General features: G+C 40.7%; 1 protein-coding gene across 1 annotated transcript in view; it reads right to left on the bottom strand.

Annotated features, from left to right (window-relative positions):
* LOC122214990 (sulfotransferase 1C1-like) overlaps nt 1-25,181 on the bottom strand; it is a 50,223-nt gene that overhangs the window by 19,758 nt on the left and 5,284 nt on the right. Inside the window, exons 2-3 of the mRNA XM_042930192.1 lie at nt 9,359-9,543; nt 6,774-6,902 (exon numbers count right to left, since the gene is read on the bottom strand). Of these exons, the coding sequence (XP_042786126.1) occupies nt 6,774-6,902; nt 9,359-9,530 (301 nt within the window). The 5' untranslated portion in view covers nt 9,531-9,543. The remainder of the gene's footprint in view (nt 1-6,773; nt 6,903-9,358; nt 9,544-25,181) is intronic.

Consider the following 25,181-nt stretch of genomic DNA (forward strand, 5'->3'; position numbering starts at 1 on the left):
GCTTGTAACCACCAACATTTGTCTCACATTTTCCGTCAAGCTCTTCTTTTCAGTTTATCTCTTAACTCGGGCAAAAGACCCAATGGTCATGGCATCCTGTGATGGAAACCAAAACTATCCCTCAAGCAATAATGACTGCCCTGATGATGAGCTCCAACTGGCCCAGACCACCCAGACCAGTTTGAGCTCAACACTCAACTCACATCTGTGCAGATGGACCATGGAGTGACCTGTGGAGTGACCAACAGTTACCTTTACTTCATTATAATATTAAAATCTCCACCCAAGGAGGAGCACAGGCCTCAGTAACATAACATGCAATGTATGTATAGGCATGGTTCCTTAAGGCGCATGCATGACGTTATGCCTCCCCCTTAACATACATGACAAAACTCCCCTTTCTGAATATTTATCCTAACCCTAAATAAAATGAACCCATTTACCCTTGTTGTGAGAGTCATGGCTTTGGAAATTATTCCCCATGATCTCCTTATTTGCTGCAAATAAAGTTTCCTTTGTGTGACAGCTCTACCTGGTGTGGTTTTTATCTGTGACTCACTAAGGAGTAAACTCATGTTAGTTTGACATATGACATATGATATATGACATAATTGTGAACAAACATATCAGTCACATCAATAAATGTGAGTGGGATTAAATCATCTATTATAAATAGATGATTCAAGGGGTGCTTGGCTGGCTCAGTTGGAAGAGCACATGACTCTTGATCTTGGGGTTGTGAGTTTGAGCCCCATGTTGGATACAGAGATTACTTAAGTGAATAAAAATAGGTTCAAATTGGCTCATAAGAGAAAACCCAATCATATGAAGCATAGAAGACACACCTAAAACACAAGAAAGAGTAAAAATAAAAGGGTAGATAGATATACAAAATGCAAATGGAAACTACAAAAAAGCAAGGATTATGATATTATCAAATAAAGTAGTATTCAACCCCAAAAGCATTATATAAGAGAAGAAAGGAACTCTGGAGGTGCCTGGGTGGCTTGGTCAGTTAAGGGTCTGACTCTTAATTTTGGCTTAGGTCATGATCTCATGGTTCATGGGATTGAGCCCTGCATCAAGCTCTGTGTTAACAGTGCAGAGCCTCCTTGGAATTCTCTCTGACCTTCCTTGTGCATGTACTTGTATGTGCTCTCTCTCTGTCTCAGCATAAATAAATAAACTTAAAAAAAAAAAAGAACTTTATAATGCTAAAGTCTCCATTATAATAATACAATAGAAAAATCACGAATATTTATGTACCAAATAACAGAATAACCACTTATATAAAACAGAAACCACAGTAGATGTAAGGAAAAATAGAAATACACTAATAATAGGATGTTTAATTCTTAGTACATGACAAGTCAAGTGGACAAAAAGAAAAAGCATATATAAGATTTAAGCAACATACAGAATATATTAGATGTGGATAATAGAGAATGTATTTTCTCAAGTGCACACAGAATATTTATAAAAATTGATAATATAGTACAAATGAATAATTTTCAAAAAGGTGGAATACTACAAACAACACTCTTTGATCACAAGTGCAATAAAACTAGTAATTAAATACAAAGCCCCCCCCCCCAAAAAAAAAACCACCCTTCCATCTGGAAATTAAAAACTTCTACTAAGTGCCTCTGGTGTAAAATTACAGGAATTCTGAAAAATGTGGTAAAATGAAATGTAAAGAAAACACTACATATCAAAACCAAATATATTTAAAATAGCAATCGAGAAAAAATGTATAGTCATAAACAGAGAATGGCTGAAAATGAATGGATTAAATCCCCAGCTCAAAGAACACTGACAAAATTCAACAGTGATTTATGATTAAAGACTCTGAGAAAATAAAGAATTGAAGGGAGCTTCTTTGCCCTGATAAAGAATATCTACAAAAAAGCTTTAGCTAGCATCATACTTGATGGTAGGACCTGGATGCTTTTCCCTTAAGATCAGGAAGAAGACAAGGATGTTTGTTTTCATGATTTCTGTTTGACATTGCACTGGAGGTTCCAGGGAATGCAATAAAGCAAGGACAAGAAAATAACAGATATCCAGACTGGAAAGGAAGAAGAAAAATATTCATTATTCACAGAACACATGATGGTTCATGTAGAAAACCCAATAGAATATACAAAAAAGTTACTAGAGTCAATAAGCTAGGATGCAGGATACAAGGTCCAATATAAATAGCAATTATATTTCAGTATACCAGCAACAAATAAAGATTAAAATAGAAAAATGCCATTTATAATAGCATTAAATAAACATTTTTAGGGTTAAACTTGATTGAAGATGTGCCAGACATAAGTGATAGAAGGTACCAGACACCAGCAAGGGAAATTAAACAAAGCCTAAATAATTGAGATGAACCACATTCCCAGATCAGAAATCCTGATTTTGTTAGGGTAATACTTCTTCCCAAACAGATCAATAGATTCAATACAATCCCAAACAAATATTGGAAGATATTTTTTTCCTAGAAACTAACAGCCTGATTCTAGAATTTACAAAGATCCTAAAATAGCTAAAGCAACTTTGAAAAAGAAGAAATCTGAATTTATAATACCTAATTTCAAAGCTTATAAAGCTACAGCAAGCAGAAGGTGTAGTGTTGGCATAGAGATAGACACAAAATGGAGAGGAACAGAATAGAAAATCTAGAATATACCTATACATATATGGTTAGTTGATTTTGGAAAAGAGGCCAAGGTTATTCAATGGGAAAAAAAGATATATTTTTTTCAACTAATGGTGCTAGAATAGTTGACCCAATCAATAATGGGTTTTCAATAGGTATTATTTTAAAAATAAAAAAATAATTTGGGCTTGAGAGTTAATAATTTGCTCAATGTCACCCAGATAAACATTTGAAGCTGGATTATTTGATTCCAAAGTCTATGGCTTTTCATCATTGGGTTGTCATCTATTACAAAAGCTAGTATTTGCCACTATTTACTTTATAAAAACATGTCCTTTATTCTTAACTGATTTCTAGCTCTTCAAGGGTGCTGTCTGTGACTGTGTGCTGTTTCCTTTTTTTTTTTTTTTTTAATTTGTAAGTTTAATTTTGTGGTTTTTTTTCAAACTTTTACTTACATTCTAGTTAGTTAACATATAGAGTAATAATGGTTTCGGGAGTGGAATTTAGTGATTCATCACTTACATATAACACCCAGTGCTCAACACAGCAAGTGCCCTCTTTAATATCCATCACCCATTTAGCCCATCTCCCACCCACCTCACCTCCATCAACCCTCAGTTTGTTCTCTATGGTTGAGTCTCATATGGTTTGTTTCCCTTTCTTTTTTTCCCTTCCCCTATGTTCATCTGTTTTGTTTCTTAAATCCTACATTTGATATCTGTGTATGTGTGCTGTTTCTTAGTATCTTTGGTGTGAAGTGTAATTGTTTGTTAATGATAATGATGCTATATATAATTTTGTTGGATTCTGTGGTTGACGGGTTATAGATGAAATATATTTGAAGATAATCCTCTATGCCAAAGGAGCACAATCACAGAGGAATATGGTTCTTTTTTTTTTTTTTAATGTTTATTTATTTTTGACAGAGAGAGAGAGACAGGGCATGAGTGGGGGGAGGGGCAGAGAGAGAGGGAGACACAGAATCTGAAACAGGCTCCAGGCTCTGAGCTGTCAGCACAGAGCCCGACGCGGGGCTCGAACTCACAGACCACGAGATCATGACCTGAGCTGAAGTCGGACACTCAACCGACTGAGCCACCCAGGTGCCCTGGAATATGGTTCTTAATCACTGGATGCTAGGAGTCCTCACCCTGCCTTCTCTGTGTTATACATTAATGATCACTCTTGAATTCCCAATCACCAGTAGGAAGTAAGCTGTCTGATGTTACCCAATTGCATGTTTTATTTTATTTTATTTTATTTTATTTTATTTTATTTTATTTTATTTTATTTTATTTTATTTTTAGATTTTCTGTTAACAAAATTTCTTTTTTTTTAATTTCTTTTTAAAAATTTACATCCAAGTTAGTTAGCATATAGTGCATCAATGATCTCAGGAGTAGATTCTTTAATGCCCTTTACCCATTTAGCCCAATCCCCCTCCCATCTGGTAACCCTCTGTTTGTTCTCCACATTTAAGAGTCTCTTATGTTTTGTCCCCCTCCCCGTTTTTATATTATTTTTGCTTCCCTTCCCTTATGTTTATCTGTTTTGTATCTTAAAGTCCTCACATTAGTGAAGTCATATGATATTTATCTTTCTCTGACTGACTAATTTCTCTTAGCATTATACCCTCTAGTTCCATCCATTTAGTTGCAAATGGATTTCATTCTTTTTGAATCTTATGGGAGTCCTCTGTGCTTCCTGGATTTTGATGTCTGTGTCTTTCCCAGGTTAGGAAAGTTTTTCTTTTTTTTTGAAAAGTTTTGTTTGCTATGATTTGCTCACATAACCTTCTACCCCTTTTTCTGTCTCTTCATCTTCTGGGACTATGATTCTGATGTTTTTCCTTTTTAATGAGTCACTGATTTCTCTAATTCTTAAATCGTGACCTTTTGCCTAGTCTCCCTCTTTTTTTCTGCTTCATTATTCTCCATGTTTGTCCTCTATATCACTGATTCACTCTTCTGCCTTACCCATTCTTGCCACCGTGGCATCCATTCGACATTGCACCTCAGTTATAGCATTTTATTTCATCTTGACTAGCTTTTACTTCTTTTATCTCCATAGAAAGGGATTCTAATCTATTTTTGACCCCAGCTAGTATTCTTATTATCGTGATTCTAAATTCTGGTTCAGACATCTTGCTTGTATCTGTGTTGATTAAGTTCCTGGCTGTCATTTCTTCCTGCTCTTTCTTTTGGGGTGAATTCCCTCGTTTCATCGTTTTGAAGGAAGAAAAGGAATTAATAAGGTAAAAATTTTTTTTAGTTAAAAAATTAAAAACAACACACACACACACACACACACACACATAGACACACAAATCAAATAAATGATGTTAGGCCCTAGGTGTGTTTTGGTCTGGTTGTTGAAAGAAGCTTGATAGATTAGAGAAAAGAGAGGGGGAAAAAAAAGAAAAACATTTGAAAATTTGAAAAAATGAGTAGAATGAAATATAATAAAATGAAATGATGGAATAGAATTTGAAAAATTTTACAAAAAAGTAAAAAAAATATAGTAGAAAAAAGTTAAAGAAAAATATTTTTAATAAAACTGGAAAATAAAAATAATTTTTTTCTCTTTCTGTTTACAAGAAAAAGAAAAGAAAGGAAAAAGGAAAAAAAAGAAAATTGAATAGATGGACCAGTGAACGACTGAAATACGACTGAAATTACATCATTTTCTCCTAGATGTCAAACTATGAAGCACTTTATAGTCCATAAACTAAGCAGGCAGAGAGAGTTGTGGTGTTCCTGAAGAGCGAGATTGACCCAATTGGGCTAGGCTTAGTGTAATGGTTCCATTCTCCAGTAGGTGGTGCTGCTTAGCTTACTGGGGTGGATTGTTGTGGCACTTGTAGATGTGTACACACATGCACGGGAGGGGTGAAAATGATGCCACCCAGCTACCTAGTCTCTAGTATCAGAACTCTGTTCTCCCCAATCAGCAATTGTGCACCCATCCTTTGTCTCTGGCTTCCATCTACTGCCTGCTTTTACACTGTCTGTGACCACGCCATCAGGTTGCCATGTGGCACCTCTCTCCTGAGTTCTATCTCAGATGTGGCTGTGTTTCCTGACCCCTTGCTTCTGAGGGACTGCAGCTTTGACCCTCTGGAGGAGGGTCTCACCAAGCAATGGCCGGATGCTGGCTGCACCCAGGAACGTTTGTGGGACCGAGCTGCTGCCAGTGCCCAGAGACTGGGGCTGGGTGTCAGCCTTCCCCAGAAAAAGTTCACATGATCATGTAGCAGCAGCATTTCAGGGATTATGGAAAGTCACAACACACATCTGGCACCAGGCTTCACCCTTAATGACCTTGTTCCAGCAGTAGCAAATGTGGTTGTTCTCTAGGGTCTGCTGGGACCAGGTGGCCACACAGCCTCTTCCAAATGTCCTTCCAGCAGGAGAACCACCTTTCCTCATGTGGCCTGACGATCCCCAGACCTCACTCTGCTCCTGGGAATTTGCCCTTCCCACCAAAGCACTGCCAGGTATTGAGCTGCAGAGTTTCAGACTCTGCACTCCCCCTGTTTATAGAGTCTCAATGGAATTTAAACCCTCTCCTTTCTCCTTTCTCCCTTTTTAGTTCAGTTCCTGCAGCTGTTTCCACTTTTCCACTTTCTCTCCAGCTGCTTGGGGGGGGGGTGCCTTTCCTGTACTCTCCCCCCATTTCTGTCCTCTCTCCTCAAGCAAAAACAGCTCCCTGCTCTCCATGGCTTCTCTCTCCCCAGTTCACCGCTCCACACCATATACCTGCTGAGTTCTCTGGTTCAGGTTGTGCAGATTGTTGTGTTAATTCTCAAATAAGTTTTCTAGGTGTTCAGGATGGTTTAGTATTGATCTGGCTGTATTTCATGGACATGAGGTGCAAAATAAAACTTCCATGCTGTTCTGCCATCTTGGCTCCTCCCCAATCATATATTTTAGAAGAAGAATTTAAGAGTATTATTTCTCAATTGAAGTGAGTACTTTGATTGTAACCTTTTCCCCAGTAACCTTGAAATATTTTCCAGAAGGTTGATTGTAGAAATAATTCTATTCTCGGATGCAAACTCACCTAACACAGTAGTCATGGGTCTTAGCTACAACATCATAGGCCTTATTTGGGCACTTACCTGAGTTGAAGGGTGGGGGTAGAGTCCACTCAATGAAAGGATGCCGGTCAAAGGTGTTGGCCCGTTGGCACTTCTGCACATCTCCATCATTTTGGATCATGTCCACAATCTCCTGTGTCCAGGTTGTACCTAGAGGCAATACTGATTGTCAGTTCCATCCACTCACTGCACAGTTCAATTCATTTCCTTGATTATTTATGTATTCAGTAAAATTTACATTTGCTGAGTGTTAAACAGAATCAGCTTACTTACCTTATTCTCTTTAATTCCCAGTGCCTTGCATAGGGCTTTGCACCTGGTAAATGTAGTCTGAGTGAATGAATACTGAATTAAGTGAATGTAGGGACATACAGAGATGAATTAGCCACCCTCCCTGTCCTATGACATTTACAATCTTTTTGGAGGTGATAAGATAGGACAATGACTGCTTTTTGCCTAGCTTATATCCATTCTTCCTTTCTTTCTCAAGTTAATAGATCCTTAATTTTTAGCTGGGCATATAGCTACTTGCCTCAAAGGTAATATTTTTCTTGCATGATGTGGCCATGTCATTTTGGGAAGTTGTCTTTAAAGGGAAGGGACATGGCCTTACTCCTCCCTTCTTACCTTCTTGCTGCTTTTTGGAATGCGCATGTGATAGCTAGAGCTCCAGGAGTCAGATTGGACAATAAAACCAAAAGCTACACCTGGAGATGGTGCAGCAGAAAGTTAGAAAAAGCCCAGGTCTTTGATGATCAAGGCAGCCACCATTTCATAACTGACTACTAATTCTCCAGACTGCTTTTTCTTTTGTGTTATTTTGGGTTTTTGACACTTCTGGCCAAATTGAATCCAAATAGACACAGAAGAGGAGTGGACATAGACATATAGATAGGCAAAGAGGCAGACTGTGCTCATTGTCCATCAGATACCCATTTTCCTCTTTACATAAGAAGTATTTGTGTCGGGGCACCTGGGTGGCTCAGTCGGTTAAGCGGCCGACTTCGGCTCAGGTCACGATCTCGCGGTCCGTGAGTTCGAGCCCCGCGTCGGGCTCTGTGCTGACAGCTCAGAGCCTGGAGCCTGTTTCGGATTCTGTGTGTCTCCCTCTCTCTCTGCCCCTCCCCTGTTCATGCTCTGTCTCTCTGTCTCAAAAATAAATAAACGTTAAAAAAAATTAAAAAAAAAAAAAAAAAAAAGAAGTATTTGTGTCTTTCTGGCTTTTAGCAAAACCTGCTCCTTACTGATACATATGACATATACACAGATAACTAGAAGATGAACAGTATATAGTAAAAGCCAGAAAGGATGTGCAAAGGGCTAGAGGACTGGTCTACAGAGGAGAAGATCCAACTTGCTGTGGAAGAGGTCAGTAAGTCTCAGCTGAGATGGCTTTGGAGTGTAGAGTCAAGCAGGACTGAAGGTCCATTCACATTAAGAAGCCAGGGCATCCCAGGCAGGGAGCCTCAGGAGCAAGATAGAGTCACATTTCCTCACTGGGAAGTATAAGCAGGCTCACAGTGGGTAGGAGGTGGTAGGGAAGGTGAGGGAATAAGGCTGGAGACTTGGGGACTGTCTTATGAGGGGCTTTGGGACTGACTGCATAATTTCAAAGGTGAGCTGAAAAACATTTCTGCTCTGAGGTGCAATGCAAATTCAAATTCAGTTCTGGGCAGGAGAAATGTCCTGTGCAAATCAGACAGAGAAGGAGATTCTTGAAACAACTGAACCCTGATGACAGGAAGACCCTTCTCTAGTTTAAGTAATGCTTAATCATGAGAACAGAGTGAGGTTAAGGAGGGAATTCCCAGCCAGAGAGGACAGGAACAGTCTAATGAAGGTTTGAAGAACTGTAGTGACCAGACTATTTTCTGAGTTCTTTCTGGTTATGAATACCTAGAGTCCCTCTTGGTGAGTCAAATGGTCACTGAGACTTTCCCAAACTGGCTACAGCTTCAACTTCCATGCCTCACTCCGTCACTTGACATTATAAGCACAGGTAATGCAGGGGGATCATCAGTCATTCCTGGAGCTTCCCCAGTTAGGATTCTTCCACCCCTGTACAAGCCTGGGAACCCTTGCCTTTTCAGACCTTCACTTTTGTCACAACCCCCTCTTCATTTTATGAGGTCCTGGTAAGTATCATCTCCCCTCCTCCAGATTCTTCCCAATGTGCTTGGGGTTTGGACCCAGTACTATCAGAACATTTCATATTGGGGTGAAAGCCCTCATTTCCACATCAGTGTCCCCCACTAAGAGATGTTTTTTATGGGCAACGGGTGCAGTCACTCCAGGATTTCCTCGTGGATGGGAACCAGGAGTGGCTGGGTTGGCAAGATGACTGTCATAACTTCTGTGCAATTTCTCAGACTCTGCTTTTAAATAATTCATTCAGTCCTTTGAAGATTTGGGATTCTGGCAATCTCTTTCTCCATCAGAGACCTAAGAAAACAGGAGAACCTTGGATCCTAGGGGATTGGAGCCCAGAAACAAGTCTGGTTTCATTTTTCCTGGGGCCAGGCCTGGAGAAAATCTGCATTTTTGAAAATCGGGAGGCCCCTGCTCCTCTATAGCTGGCCTCCCCACTTCCAGTTTTGCAAACCTACCTGCCTTGGCATAGGATGCAATGAGGAGATCATCAGGTCTTGCTTGGAAATTCCAGATGTTGTCCCAATTTTCACTCATCGTCTTGGTCACAAGGATTCCATTCACTTCCTTGGTTTCTGGTTGTATGTATTTTTCCCCCAGCTGAAGATCTTTCATTTCCTCCAGGGACATCTTTCTACATAGACTTATGAGACAGATGCATAAAAGAAAAGTGTGCTTGTGTCAGCTTAGAACAGTCATTCCTGTCAAGAAAATATTCTCTGAGAAAGTTAGGAGAAGGGCACTTGGGTGCCTCAGTCAGTTAAGGGTCTGACTTTGGCTCAGTTCATAACCTCTCGGTCTGTGAGTTTGAGCCCCCATCGGGCTCTGTGCTGACAGCTCAGAGCCTGGAGCCTGCTTCAGATTCTGTGTCTCCCTCTCTCTCTGCCCCTACCCACATGTACTCTCTCTCTCAAAAGTAAAATAAACGTAAAAAAAAAGAAAGAAAGAAAGGAGAGACATGGTGGGCATTCATTACTATGCTTAATGTTAACTTAAGTAAGAGAAGTCATGGTGGAGCCAGAAAGCATTTTCAATAGCTTTGTTTTAGAGCATCAGGATGGTGAAGACAGGAACATATTTCAGAGGAAAGCACACTGGGAAATCAGCTAGACTGCATGGGTTTCAAGGAGCTCATCAGAGATGGCTTGTCTGAGGCCTGAGTGACAAGAGGGGACCAGGGCAGAAGGCCACTGGGTTCACAGGCCCTTGTCAAGTTTGAGCAACAAGAGAGGGCAAGAACAGAATCAGCACTTGGGCTAATTGGGTCGGTGAAATCACGTCTGACCTAGACAGCTCTAGATCTGACCAGAGTCATAGAGCGGGTGGGGCAGAAAGGGATCTCAGTGTGTCAGGTCTGCATTACACGAAAGTCTCCCTGCGGGTCTACAGCTCCAGGTATCACTCCCTGCCCCAAATCTCTGGCTGAAGAGCAACATTTGCCAGCTGAGAAGGTAACCTCAGTTTGCTTGGGGGAGTAACCCCCACTGGCTTGGGATGCCACAGCTGTTCCCTTTGCAGATAACTTATTTCAGTTTCTTGAAATCCTACATCTATTATAGAAATGTAGCACACTAAATCAAACCACAGCATTACTAGTTTTAAGTTTAAGAATAATCTTGGCACGCTTAGTAAGTACTTATTATGTAGAAGAAACTTTGACATACTGGAATATCCAAGAGATAAGCCTTGCAATTAGAAGTTAAAATGTTATTGGGGTGTCTGGGTGGCCTAGTCGGTTAAGTGCCCAACTTCGGCTCGGGTCATGATCTCACAGTTTGTGAGTTCGAGCCCCGTGTTGGGCTCTGTGCTGACAGCTCAGAGCCTTGAGCCTGCTTTGGATTCTGCATCTTCCTGTCTCTCTGCTTGCACTCTCTCTCTCTCTCTCTCTCTCACAAATAAATAAAATGTTAAAAAAATTAAAAAAAGAAGTTAATATGTTATTATTTTAATGTTTAGACTTGGGATTTTAGGCTGAAAGTTTAGGCAATTTTACTTTGTTTACGAGAAATGTTTAAGAGAATTTAAGAGTCAATTCAAAGCTTAATTTTGCTAGATTTGTGAGATTTAATGAAGTAATTAGGATTTCTTCCTATTTTGTTATTGTCAGACAACAAAAGAACTTAAAAAGAATAAATGTAATTTAAAATATTTAGTGGAATCTTATTAACTAGGTTGAAGAAGCCTTTGTAAGTGGAAAACATTTACACATATGCCCTTGATATTCTGTGATCTACTGTTTTAATCTTAATTCTTAGTTTTGCTTTCTCATCTGTAGCATGAGGGGATCAGGCTATAACTCCAAGTTGCCTCTGACTTAACTGCATATCTAATTTAACATTTTCTTTAGCTGAAAGTCAGATAAAATCATGACCACTCCATTCACAAGGTTTTTGCTTCCTGAGATCTCTTCCCTCAATCCTAAAATTTAAAGTGATCAAGCAGAATATGCAATTGCGCTCTTGACAGAGCTTGACTGTGGCATTTCCCTTCACCTGTTCTCTACCTTGGGGGTCTTCATGCAGGCATGGCACACCACATCCAGGTCTGTCATTCCAACTGGTCTGTCCCTCCTCCATCCCTCTCCTAGCTATTTTCAGGCAGCAATAGATGCTTCTGGATCACTTGGGATGCCTTTGTGACTGCAGGGGAGGCCTGGGAGCTTGTGGTTCTCCAGCAGATGGGCTCTGGGTCTTGTTCTTCCATTTGGATGGGGCAGGTTTGCATTTACCTATCTTCTATTTTGGGTTTCCAGATACATTTTGTTTTGAAGAAAGGGCTCTGGGATGCCTAGAACAAGTGTGACAACCACCTTTTTAGGACACTGCTCTCCACTTCTAAAGCAGCAATTACAGTACTTTTCCAGGAATTAATGTCCCTAAAGTCAGAGGAGATGAATATTGGGGGTGGAGGAGAAGAGACAGGTGGAAGTGTACCCTAAAGCATACTGAAGCAAATGAAACAATTTTGGAGAACTTTCTTTTGTCTTAATGATTAAATGAGTTGCAGTGGAATATTGTTCATAACTAAAAAGATGTGAGCTATTAAGCCATGAAAAGACATGGCAGAAACTTAAGTGCATACTACTAAGTGAAAGAAGTCAATCTGAAAAGACTTTATACTGTATGATTACAACCACCTGCCATTCTGGAAAAGGTAAAACCATGGAGACAGCAAAAAGATCAGTGGTTGCCAGGGGTTGGGGGGAGGGAGGGAAGAATAAGTGCAGCAGAGACTGTCTTTAGATACTCTGTATAATACTATAATGATGGACACATGTCATTATACATTTGTCCAAACCCATAGATAAGACAGCACCAAGAGAGAAACCTAATGTAAACTATGAATTTGGGATGATTATGACGTACTGATGCAGGTTCATCAATAGTAACAAATGTGACACTCTGGTGGGGGATTTTTCAAAAAAATTTTTTTAGTGTTATTCATGAGTGGTATTTTAAAAAATTCAATTTCTGATTGTTCCTGGTAAATGGAAATACAATTGATTTTTGTGTATTGATCTGTATTCTGCAATCCTGCTAAATTCACTTAATTAGTTCTACAGGGTTACTTATTGGTTCCTTCAGAAAAACAATATTACTTGTTTTCTTCCCATTGCCTTATTGCATTAGCTATGACTTCTAGTAAAATGTTGAACAGAAGTGGTAAAAACAAACCCCCTGGTCTTGTTCCAATTTTGGGAGTAAAGCATTCCATCTTTCGTCTTCAAGTATGACATTAGCTATAGGTTTTCTGTAATGCCCTTTATTAGTTAAATGAAGTTCCCTTCTATTCCTAGTTTGATGAGAGTTTTAGCATAAATGGATATAGAATTTTGTCAAATTATTATTCTGCATTTACTGAGACCATTACACAAATTTTTCTTTTTAAGTCTATAAAAAATTGTGAACTACATTGTTTGATTTTCAAATGTTAAACCAACTTTGCATCCTTGGGATAAATCCTACTTGGTCATGACATATTACCATTTTTGTCAATTGTTGGGTTGGATTTGGTAGAATATTTGAATCCATGTTTGCAAGGAATATTGGTGTGTAGACTGTAGTTGTTATTCTTTAATTGAAATGTCTTCATCTGGTTTTGGTGTTAGGTTAATGCTTGCCTTTGACTATTTATGCCTTTAAATTGTGTGTTTAGATCATTTTCATTTGCTGTGATTATTGATATGGTTGAGTTTAAATGTACCACTTTTCTATGTGTTTTCTATTTGTCTCATCTGTTCTTTGCTGTTTTTCTTGTCCTACCCTCTTTTGGATTAATTAGAATACTTTTTATAATTTTATTTTATCTTCTTTATCTGCTTATTAGTGATATATAGTTGTTTTTGTTTTTAAATGATTGCTCTAGAGTTCACAGTATACATGTTTTAATTCATCACATTCTACCCTAGGTAACATTATACTAATTCATATATAGTATAAAGATGGTAATAGCACATACTTCTTTTTGTTTCCACTCAGCCTTTGTGCTTGGTTGCCATTCATATTTACCTCCACGTACATTATAGACCCTACAATACCTTGTTGTTATCTTTTGCTTTCAACAGACATCTTTATTTTAAATATTTTTTAAATTATGAGAAATGCCTTTTATATTTACCCACATATTTACCATTTCTAGTGCTCCTCATTCTTTGTGGAGACCTACATTTCTGACCGGTTATCATTTACCAGAAGAACTTCGTTTTCTGTTTCTCCATTTCTTCGACTGGTCTGCTGGTAATTCTCTCAGCTTTTCTATGTCAACAAGTGTTTTTATTTTGACTTCATTTTTGGAAGCTTTTTGCTGGGTCTGGAATTGTAGGTGCATGTTTTTGTCTTTCAGTACTTTCAGGATGTTGTTCCATGTACTCTGGCTCATCTCTGTTTCTCTGTACTGCATCTTGTTTCTTGGATGGCTCTTAATATGTTCTTTTTGTTTCTGGCCCTCAACAATTTCATTTTATTGTGCATTCATGTGTTTTACCTCATGTTTCTTTTGCTTGAGATTTATTTGGGCTTCTTGGATCTGTGAGTTTATACTTTTCATCCAATTATGAAAATTTTGGTTATTACTTCAAGTTTATTCCATTCCTCATCTTTCTCCTCCCATTTTGAGACTCACACTACACATTTGTTAGACTGCACAATGTCTCACAGTTTTTTTATTTTTATTTTTAAATGTTTATTTATTTTTGAAGGAGTGACAGAGTGTGAGTGGGGGAAGGGCAGAGAGGTAGGGAGACACAGAATCTGAAAAAGGCTCCAGGCTCTATGCTGTCAGCACAGAGCCTGATGCGGGGCTTGAACTCATGAGCTGTGAGATCATGACCTGAGCCGAAGTCAGATGCTTAACCGACTGAGCCACTCAGGCACCCCCACAATGTCCCATAGTTTAATGATGCTTCATTCTATTTTTCCCCTAATCTTCTGTGTTTCATTTTGAATAATTTCTATTTTGTTACACCTCCAAGTTTACTAATCTTTTCTTTAGCACTGTCCAGTCTGTTGCTTATCCTGTTCATAGTGTTGTCCATATTTGATGTTGTTTCTTTTTTTCATCTCTGGAAGTTTAATTGGGTCTTTTATATATCTTACATATCTCTGCCACCATGATCACACTTTCCTCTACCTTTTTGAAGATATGGAGTATTTTTAAAATAGCTGTTTTATTTTATTTCTTTTTGGGGGGAGGATATTTTTTAAAAATTTATTTTATGTAACCAAAACAGTTCACCCATTTCTCATAACACTTTCTCCTCACCTCTCCTCACTTCTGACAACCACCAATCTGTTTTCTGTATCTATGAACTTACTTTAAATAATACATGTATATTTTTTTCTGGATTTCACATAGAAGAGAGATCATACAGTATTTGTCTTTCTCTGTCAGATTTATTTCAGTTAGAATAATGCCTTTGAGGTCCATCCATATGGTTGCAAATGGCAATATTTCATTATTTTTTTAAGTAATCTCTACACCCAATGTGGGGCTTGAACTCCTAACCTCGTGAACTTCAAACGCTCTACCAACTGAGCCAGACAGGTGCCCCTTATTCTTTTTTTGTTTATGTTTTGTTTTTAATGTTTATTATTTTTGACACAGAGGGAGAGAGAGAGACAACACATATGTGTGGGCACATGTGTGTGAGGGGGGAAGGGCAGAGAGGGGGGACATAGGATCTGAAGCAGGCTCCACACTGACAGCAGTGAGCCCGATGTGGGACTCGAACTCATGAACCATTAGATCTTGACCTGAGCCAAAGTCAGACATTAAACCTACTGAGTTGCCCAGGCACCCCCCCTTTTTTAATGGCTGAATAATATTCCATTGTATATGTACACCACAAATCCCTTGTCAATTTATTCATTGAAGAACACTTAGGTTGTTTCCATATCTTGGCTATTGTAAATAATGCTGCAGTGACATTGGGGGTGCATGTATTTTTTTTTAATTAGTGTTTTCATGTTCTTCATTAAATACACAAAAGTAGAATTGTTGGATCATATAGTAGATGGATTTTTAATTTTGTGAGAAATTTCCATACTGTTTTCATAATGGCTGCACCAATTTACCTTCCCATCAACAGTGCACAATCCTCACCATCACTTGCTATTTGGTGTCATTAAACAGGTGAGCCTCCTTCACTTTAAGTCTGGGAGTGGTCAGCTGCCTCTGTGTTGAGCCCTGGGGCGGGGAGTCTGAGCACATGAGCCCCTTAAGAGCTGTTTCTCGGTTTGCTATATATAGTCTTAGGGGTCTTGGGACATGAGCTTCCTTGGTTTTCAAAGTTAGATGTTTTAGAGACCCATTTCTCAGGTGTATACCTTAAAAGTTGGGGTGCTCGATGTGGGCTCTTCAGGGAGAAACTGTGGGTTTTGATTTTCCTCCCAGCTGTGAGTTGCAGCACCAAAGGTAGGATTTTTGGTGAGATTTTCTCCCAGTCTCTCTACCTACTTCAATGTGGTCTTCCCATTTGCCCAATCCATAGCTGTTGCTCAGTCAGCCTTTAGGTTTTTTATTCAGGAAATTGTTCCATATGTGGCTATAGACTCAGTGAGTTTGTGAGAGGAGGTTGAGTTCAGGATCTTCCTACATTGTAATCTTGAACTGGAATTCAGTCTTTGGTGGGAAATATCCATGATGCGGAAGCTAGGCATACACTGGGAGGGGATATACAAAGAATCTCTATACAATCCTCTCAATTTTTCTGTGAACCTAAAATCACTTTAGAAAATAAATTCTTGAAAGATTGGAGGAAGATGGCGGCGTAGGAGGACGGCTGGGCTCACCGCAAATCCTGCTGATCACTTAGATTCCACCCACACCTGCCTAAATAACCCAGAAAACCGCCAGAGGATTAGCAGAACGGAGCCTCCGGAGCCAAGCGCAGACGAGAGGCCCACGGAAGAGGGTAGTAAGGGTGGCGAGGCGGTGCGCGCTCCACGGACTGGCGGGAGGGAGCTGGGGCGGAGGGGCGGCTCACTGGCCAAGCAGAGCCTGAGTCTGGCTGGCAAAAGTGGAGGGGCCTGATGGACTGTGTTCCGACATCAAGCGCAACTTAGCGTCTGGGAGGTCATAAGTTAACAGCTCTGCTCAGAAAGCGGGAAGGCTGGATGACAAAGGGAGGGAGAGCTGCTGAGCCCCCAGACGGCAGAGCTCAGCTTGGCGGGGAACAAAGGCGCTCGCCAGCGCCATCTCCCCCGCCCATCCCCCAGCCAAAATCCCAAAGACAACCAGTTCCTGCCAGGGAACTTGCTCGCGCAAACACCCAACTCTGTGCTTCTGCAGAGCCAAACCTCCGGCAGCGGATCTGACTCCCTCCCGCTGCCACAGGGCCCCTCCTGAAGTGGATCACCTAAGGAGAAGCGAGCTAAGCCTGCCCCTCCTGCCCCCGTGCACCTTGCCTACCCACCCCAGCTAATACGCCAGATCCCTAGCACCACAAGCCTGGCAGTGTGCAAGTAGCCCAGATGGGCCACGCCACCCCACAGTGAATCCCACACCTAGGAGAGGGGAAGAGAAGGCACACACCAGTCTGACTGTGGCCCCAGCAGTGGGCTGGGGGCAGACATCAGGTCGGACTGCGGCCCCGCCCACCAACTCCAGTTATACACCACAGCACAGGGGAAGTGCCCTGCAGGTCCTCACCACTCCAGGGACTATCCAAAATGACCAAACGGAAGAATTCCCCTCAGAAGAATCTCCAGGAAATAACAACAGCTAATGAACTGATCAAAAGGATTTAAATAATATAACAGAAAGTGAATTTAGAATAATAGTCATAAAATTAATCACTGGGCTTGAAAACTGTATAGAGGACAGCAGAGAATCTCTTGCCACAGAGATCAAGGGACTAAGGAACAGTCACGAGGAACTGAAAAGCACTTTAAACGAAATGCAAAACAAAATGGAAACGATGACAGCTCGGATTGAAGAGGCAGAGGAGAGAATAGGTGAACTAGAAGATAAAGTTATGGAAAAAGAGGAAGCTGAGAGAAAGAGAGATAAAAAAATCCAGGAGTATGAGGGGAAAATTAGAGAACTAAGTGATACACTAAAAAGAAATAATATACGCATAATTGGTATCCCAGAGGAGGAAGAGAGAGGGAAAGGTGCTGAAGGGGTACTTGAAGAAATTATAGCTGAGAACTTCCCTGAACTGGGGAAGGAAAAAGGCATTGAAATCCAAGAGGCACAGAGAACTCCCTTCAGACGTAACTTGAATCGATCTTCTGCACGACATATCGTAGTGAAACTGGCAAAATACAAGGGTAAAGAGAAAATTCTGAAAGCAGCAAGGGATAAACGTGCCCTCACATATAAAGGGAGACCTATAAGACTCGTGACTGATCTCTCTTTTGAAACTTGGCAGGCCAGAAAGGCTTGGCACGATATCTTCAGTGTGCTAAACAGAAAAAATATGCAGCCGAGAATCCTTTATCCAGCAAGTCTGTCATTTAGAATAGAAGGAGAGATAAAGGTATTCCCAAACAAACAAAAACTGAAGGAATTTGTCACCACTAAGCCAGCCCTACAAGAGATCCTAAGGGGGATCCTGTGAGACAAAGCACCAGAGACATCACTACAAGCATAAAACATACAGATATCACAATGACTCTAAACCCGTATCTTTCTATAATAACACTGAATGTAAATGGATTAAATGCGCCAACCAAAAGACATAGGGTATCAGAATGGATAAAAAAACAAGACCCATCTATTTGCTGTCTACAAGAGACTCATTTTAGATCTGAGGACACCTTTAGATTGAGAGTGAGGGGATGGAGAACTATTTATCATGCTACTGGAAGCGAAAAGAAAGCTGGAGTAGCCATACTTATATCAGACAAACTAGACTTTAAATTAAAGGCTGTCACAAGAGATGAAGAAGGGCATTATATAATAATCACAGGGTCTATCCATCAGGAAGAGCTAACAATTATAAATGTCTATGCGCCGAATACCGGAGCCCCCAGATATATAAAACAATTACTCATAAACATAAGCAACCTTATTGATAAGAATGTGGTCATTGCAGGGGACTTTAACACCCCACTTACAGAAATGGATAGATCATCTAGACACACAGTCAATAAAGAAACAAGGGCCCTGAATGATACATTGGATCAGATGGACTTGACAGATATATTTAGAACTCTGCATCCCAAAGCAACAGAATATACTTTCTCTCGAGTGCACATGGAACATTCTCCAAGATAGATCATATACTGGGTCACAAAACAGCCCTTCATAAGTTTACAAGAATTGAAATTATACCATGCATACTTTCAGACTACAATGCTATGAAGCTTGAAATCAACCACAGGAAAAAGTCTGGAAAACCTCCAAAAGCATGGAGGTTAAAGAACACCCTACTAACGAATGAGTGGGTCGACCAGGCAATTAGAGAAGAAATTAAAAAATATATGAAAACAAATGAAAATGAAAATACAAGAATCCAAACGCTTTGGGACGCAGCGAAGGCAGTCCTGAGAGGAAAATACATTGCAATCCAGGCCTCTCTCAAGAAACAAGAAAAATCCAAAATACAAAATCTAACAGCACACCTAAAGGAAATAGAAGCAGAACAGCAAAGGCAGCCTAAACCCAGCAGAAGAAGAGAAATAATAAAGATCAGAGCAGAAATAAACAATATAGATCTAAAAAAAATGTAGAGCAGATCAACGAAACCAAGAGTTGGTTTTTTGAAAAAATAAACAAAATTGACAAACCTCTAGCCAGGCTTCTCAAAAAGAAAAGGGAGATGACCCAAATAGATAAAATCATGAATGAAAATGGAATGATTACAACCAATCCTTCAGAGATACAAACAATTATCAGGGAATACTATGAAAAATTATATGCCAGCAAATTGGACAACCTGGAAGAAATGGACAAATTCCTAAACACCCACACTCTTCCAAAACTCAATCAGGAGGAAATAGAAAGCTTGAACAGACCCACAACCAGCGAAGAAATTGAATCGGTTATCAAAAATCTCCCAACAAATAAGAGTCCAGGACCAGATGGCTTCCCAGGGGAGTTCTACCAGACGTTTAAAGCAGAGATAATACCTATCCTTCTCAAGCTATTCCAAGAAATAGAAAGGGAGGGAAAACTTCCAGACTCATCCTATGAAGCCAGTATTACTTTGATTCCTAAACCAGACAGAGACCCAGTAAAAAAAGAGAACTACAGGCCAATATCCCTGATGAATATGGATGCAAAAATTCTCAATAAGATACTAGCAAATCGAATTCAACAGCATATAAGAAGAATTATTCACCATGATCAAGTGGGATTCATTCCTGGGATGCAGGGCTGGTTCAACATTCGCAAATCGATCAACGTGATACATCACATTAACAACAAAAAAAAAGAGAAGAACCATATGATCCTGTCAATCGATGCAGAAAAGGCCTTTGACAAAATCCAGCACCCTTTCTTAATAAAAACCCTTGAGAAAGTCGGGATAGAAGGAACATACTTAAAGATCATAAAAGCCATTTATGAAAAGCCCACAGCTAACATCATCCTCAACGGGGAAAAACTGAGAGCTTTTTCCCTGAGATCAGGAACACGACAAGGATGCCCACTCTCACCGCTGTTGTTTAACATAGTGCTGGAAGTTCTAGCATCAGCAATCAGACAACAAAAGGAAATCAAAGGCATCAAAATTGGCAAAGATGAAGTCAAGCTTTCGCTTTTTGCAGATGACATGATATTATACATGGAAAATCCGATAGACTCCACCAAAAGTCTGCTAGAACTGATACATGAATTCAGCAAAGTTGCAGGATACAAAATCAATGTACAGAAATCAGTTGCATTCTTATACACTAACAATGAAGCAACAGAAAGACAAATGAAGAAACTGATCCCATTCACAATTGCACCAAGAAGCATAAAATACCTAGGAATAAATCTAACCAAAGATGTAAAAGATCTGTATGCTGAAAACTATAGAAAGCTTATGCAGGTAATTGAAGAAGATATAAAGAAATGGAAAGACATTCCCTGCTCATGGATTGGAAGAATAAATATTGTCAAAATGTCAATACTACCCAAAGCTATCTACACATTCAATGCAATCCCAATCAAAATTGCACCAGCATTCTTCTCGAAACTAGAACAAGCAATCCTAAAATTCATATGGAACCACAAAAGGCCCCGAATAGCCAAAGTAATTTTGAAGAAGAAGACCAAAGCAGGAGGCATCACAATCCCAGACTTTAGCCTCTACTACAAAGCTGTCATCCTCAAGACAGCATGGTATTGGCATAAAAACAGACACATAGACCAATGGAATAGAATAGAAACCCCAGAACTAGACCCACAAACGTATGGCCAACTCATCTTTGACAAAGCAGGAAAGAACATCCAATGGAAAAAAGACAGTCTCTTTAACAAATGGTGCTGGGAGAACTGGACAGCAACATGCAGAAGGTTGAAACTAGGGCACTTTCTCACACCATTCACAAAAATAAACTCAAAATGGATAAAGGACCTGAATGTGAGACAGGAAACCATCAAAACCTTAGAGGAGAAAGCAGGAAAAGACCTCTCTGACCTCAGCCGTAGCAATCTCTTACACGGCACATCCCCAAAGGCAAGGGAATTAAAAGCAAAAGTGAATTACTGGGACCTTATGAAGATAAAAAGCTTCTGCACAGCAAAGGAAACAATGAACAAAACTAAAAGGCAACCAACGGAATGGGAAAAGATATTTGCAAATGACATATCGGACAAAGGGCTAGTATCCAAAATCTATAAAGAGCTCATCAAACTCCACACCCGAAAAACAAATAACCCAGTGAAGAAATGGGCAGAAAACATGAATAGACACTTCTCTAAAGAAGACATCCGGATGGCCAACAGGCACATGAAAAGATGTTCAACGTCGCTCCTTATCAGGGAAATAAAAATCAAAACCACACTCAGATACCACCTCACGCCAGTCAGAGTGGCCAAAATGAAGAAATCCGGAGACTATAGATGCTGGAGAGGATGTGGAGAAACGGGAACCCTCTTGCACTGTTGGTGGGAATGCAAATTGGTGCAGCCACTCTGGAAAGCAGTGTGGAGGTTCCTCAGAAAATTAAAAATAGACCTACCCTATGACCCAGCAATAGCACTGCTAGGAATTTATCCAAGGGATACAGGAGTACTGATGCATAGGGGCACTTGTACCCCAATGTTTATAGCAGCACTCTCAACAATAGCCAAATTATGGAAAGAGCCTAAATGTCCATCAACTGATGAATGGATAAAGAAATTGTGGTTTATATACACAATGGAATACTACGTGGCAATGAGAAAAAATGAAATATGGCCTTTTGTAGCAACGTGGATGGAACTGGAGAGTGTGATGCTAAGTGAAATAAGCCATACAGAGAAAGACAGATACCATATGGTTTCACTCTTATGTGGCTCCTGAGAAACGTAACAGAAACCCATGGGGGAGGGGAAGGAAAAAAAAAAAAGAGGTTAGAGTGGGAGAGAGCCAAAGCATAAGAGACTGTTAAAAACTGAGAACAAACTGAGGGTTGATGGGGGGTGGGAGGGAGGGTAGGGTGGGTGATGGGTATTGAGGAGGGCACCTTTTGGGATGAGCACTGGGTGTTGTATGGAAAGCAATTTGACAGTAAATTTCATATATTAAAAAAATAAAAAAAAAAGAAAATAAATTCGTATAAAAAATTAAAATGAGTTTTCCATTCTTCCTTGTGATATAGCTATTAATGTTTCATATAACAATATTTTGTCTCCACCCAGAATGTTCAAGTAAACTTGATTCTTCAGAGATATGTAGTCTGTTTCATGCACACCCAGAGCCACTACACATATTTTCTTTAGCATTTGTAGATTCGTAGATGCTATTTAAAAACAAAATTAACAGGGGCGCCTGGGTGGCGCAGTCGGTTCAGCGTCCGACTTCAGCCAGGTCACGATCTCGCGGTCCGTGAGTTCGAGCCCCGCGTCGGGCTCTGGGCTGATGGCTCGGAGCCTGGAGCCTGTTTCTGATTCTGTGTCTCCCTCTCTCTCTGCCCCTCCCCCGTTCATGCTCTGTCTCTCTCTGTCCCAAAAATAAATAAAAAAAAAAAGTTGAAAAAAAACCAAACCAAAACAAAACAAAATTAACAGGTTACCAGTCTGACAGGATGGCTTTAATAGGGCCATGGAGACATAGTCATAACTTTAAGAAGTGACTCTAATGGTAGAAAATCCTGACAGGCCAGTGAAGCCAACTTTGGCAGGTGTTGCCCGCCATACCTGTTGGTGCTACCTCTTCTTCCTAAATGGGATGTATGTTTTGCCTGGGTTCTTTTAGAAATTGTTCTAGGTTCGGGTAGAAGTATGAGATATTTAAAAAACGGCATTTTTTCCAAATGTAGAGAAATATGATTCTACCAGTGATTCCAAAGACAGCTTCAAGGAAGAGAGAATCTGGTCCATGATGGAAATCCCTTTTCATCTACTATCATCTTCCTCTCCACCATGCCTGTGCTGTACCCATACTGGACTTATTTCCATTTTATGAACCAGTCACAGTTAAGATTACTCCCATTTCAGCACATACAAATGACCATACCAGAGGCTGTATTTAACCACAAGGTGGATGCCTCTCCCCTAATACAGGTCACCAACCATTTGGGGCTTTCAACTTTTGACTCTACCAACAACTCTACAGCCTCCACTTTCCATCATAAAACCAAAGCTCCCACCCCCACGCCCCCGTCATTCTCTAGGTCTCACCTCCACCATTTTGGCCTTTCTTACTTACCTCTCCCTCACTACTTACTCTTCCCGTGTCTCTTCAGGTCGCGGGGGAGCTGCTGCCACACTGGTCTGGGCCCACTGTAGGGCAGTTGACAGCCCTTGCAAAATGCATTGTTCTGAATTGCAAACTATACTCTCAAGCCAAACACTGGAAATTTTCAGGTCATGCTTCAGTTCAGGGAGGGGACTGCCTTTTCAGCCACTGGCAGTTTGATTTCATAGGACCACTTCCTCTGTTAGTGGGCACTACCCACTTCACTATTACCTGTGTGGATACTTTTACCAGCCTACTGCTTGCTACACCCACAAGGAACATTTTCATAGAGCAGATAATATTTCTTTTCTAAGTATGTCCTGCCCCCATTCAGCCCTCTTGATACCACTGACTCAGTTCAAGGATCTCATTTTACTGCCCTGGGCCCTCCTGCAGGACATCCAATGGAAATTTCACATCCCATACCACCACAGTCCTCTGGCATTATTGAATGTCACAGTGGTCTTTTAAAGTCTTTGCTCCTTAAGTGACAGGGCAACACACAGACTCCTAAATGAATTTCATTGCTGCAGGGACACTTTAAACTCTTGGCCATATGGCCACCACTCTCCTCACACCAATGGGCTTGTCTGGCCCTGCTGCCTGATTCTTATCACAAGAATCTAATGCCTTCACCTTATGGGAGATATTATTTACATGTTTTCCAACATTTTTGAGTCCCCTTCCTGATTTCAAACGTCAAACATCTTGCTTTCCAATATTCACTGGTGACCCAATGGGGGACAGGTGGTTAGTGATGATCCCCTGGTTGTAGGTAGTCCTGGCCCATTAGAAAAACAAAGACCCCCTCTACTGCTGCTGGGCCACACTTACCCACTTGATATGCAAATTCCAGCTGAAATTCCGAAGTTTAGTGGCTTCAGTGGATAGCTCATTTTTCCTAACCACACCTCCCCACAAGAAGTGAGACCCTAAAAGCCAATAAGGAGCTCAGGATGCCTGACACCAGAAATGTTAGATGATGGTGTGTTGTGACAGTCACAACACTTTGTCCTATCCCACTTTGGAAGAGGTTACCAGCAAGCAGCTGACCCACAATGGTCCCATAGTAAATCACTACGAGGAGCAGTCAGTGCACAGGCATGAGATTATAGCATACAGATGTTTGCTGCTGCTGGTCTTACTCTGTGCCTCATGTGCCATGCCATCTGGGTCATGGGGCTTTGCCTGGATCCCAGAGAGGCAACACTAGAGAGTTGCTGAAACTGCCTGGCCACTCACCTGAAATTGCACCCAGAGTCAGGGGAAGGCTAGTGTTGGAAGTCAGTTCTGGAGGGGCTACACCTGAAAGGACGCCACATGTGGATACTAGCCGGCAATTCAAGCCCTCTCTCTTAAATGGGACCAATGGCACAAATGCTTAAAGGCCACCAGCCCTGCCCAAAGATCACCAGCATCCTCACCTCTGGAAACAGGCCATTACACTGCCATAATTTCAATCCTAATTGGCTGATAGGTGTATGCAGTTCACACCAATCTCTGGCAAGACAAGGCCAAACATCAAACTGCCAAGCGCATATCACTAAATTTTCTTAAAACCACGGCTATACGTGTGCCTCCAGCTGTTCTGTTCAATGATGGAGACTCATGCCTTGGAGAAGAGCACCACCCAATCATTTGTGAGGTGCATCTCTGAGGACCCCCCAAATTTATTGAGAATTTGTGATAAATTCTCCTGGCAGGGCAAGCAAACCTTAATCAGGGTGTTTTAAATCCATGAGACCCTGTTAGACCTCTTGGCCCCTCAGTCCCCCTCCTAAGTGGCTTCCTAGAAGAGCCACTCTACTATGGCATGGCTCCCTTTGACTGTGGCTATGCTGGAGATGGCAATGCCCATGTCCACAATGGCATGAAATCTGAGACATGACCATACCAACAGCATGGGACTTGAGGATTCTGGACATGATAGAACCCTAGCCCATGACACCCCAGGACACAGCCTCATC

The sequence above is a fragment of the Panthera leo genome, chromosome A3 (assembly GCF_018350215.1).
Source record: "Panthera leo isolate Ple1 chromosome A3, P.leo_Ple1_pat1.1, whole genome shotgun sequence".
Lineage (NCBI taxonomy): Eukaryota > Metazoa > Chordata > Mammalia > Carnivora > Felidae > Panthera > Panthera leo.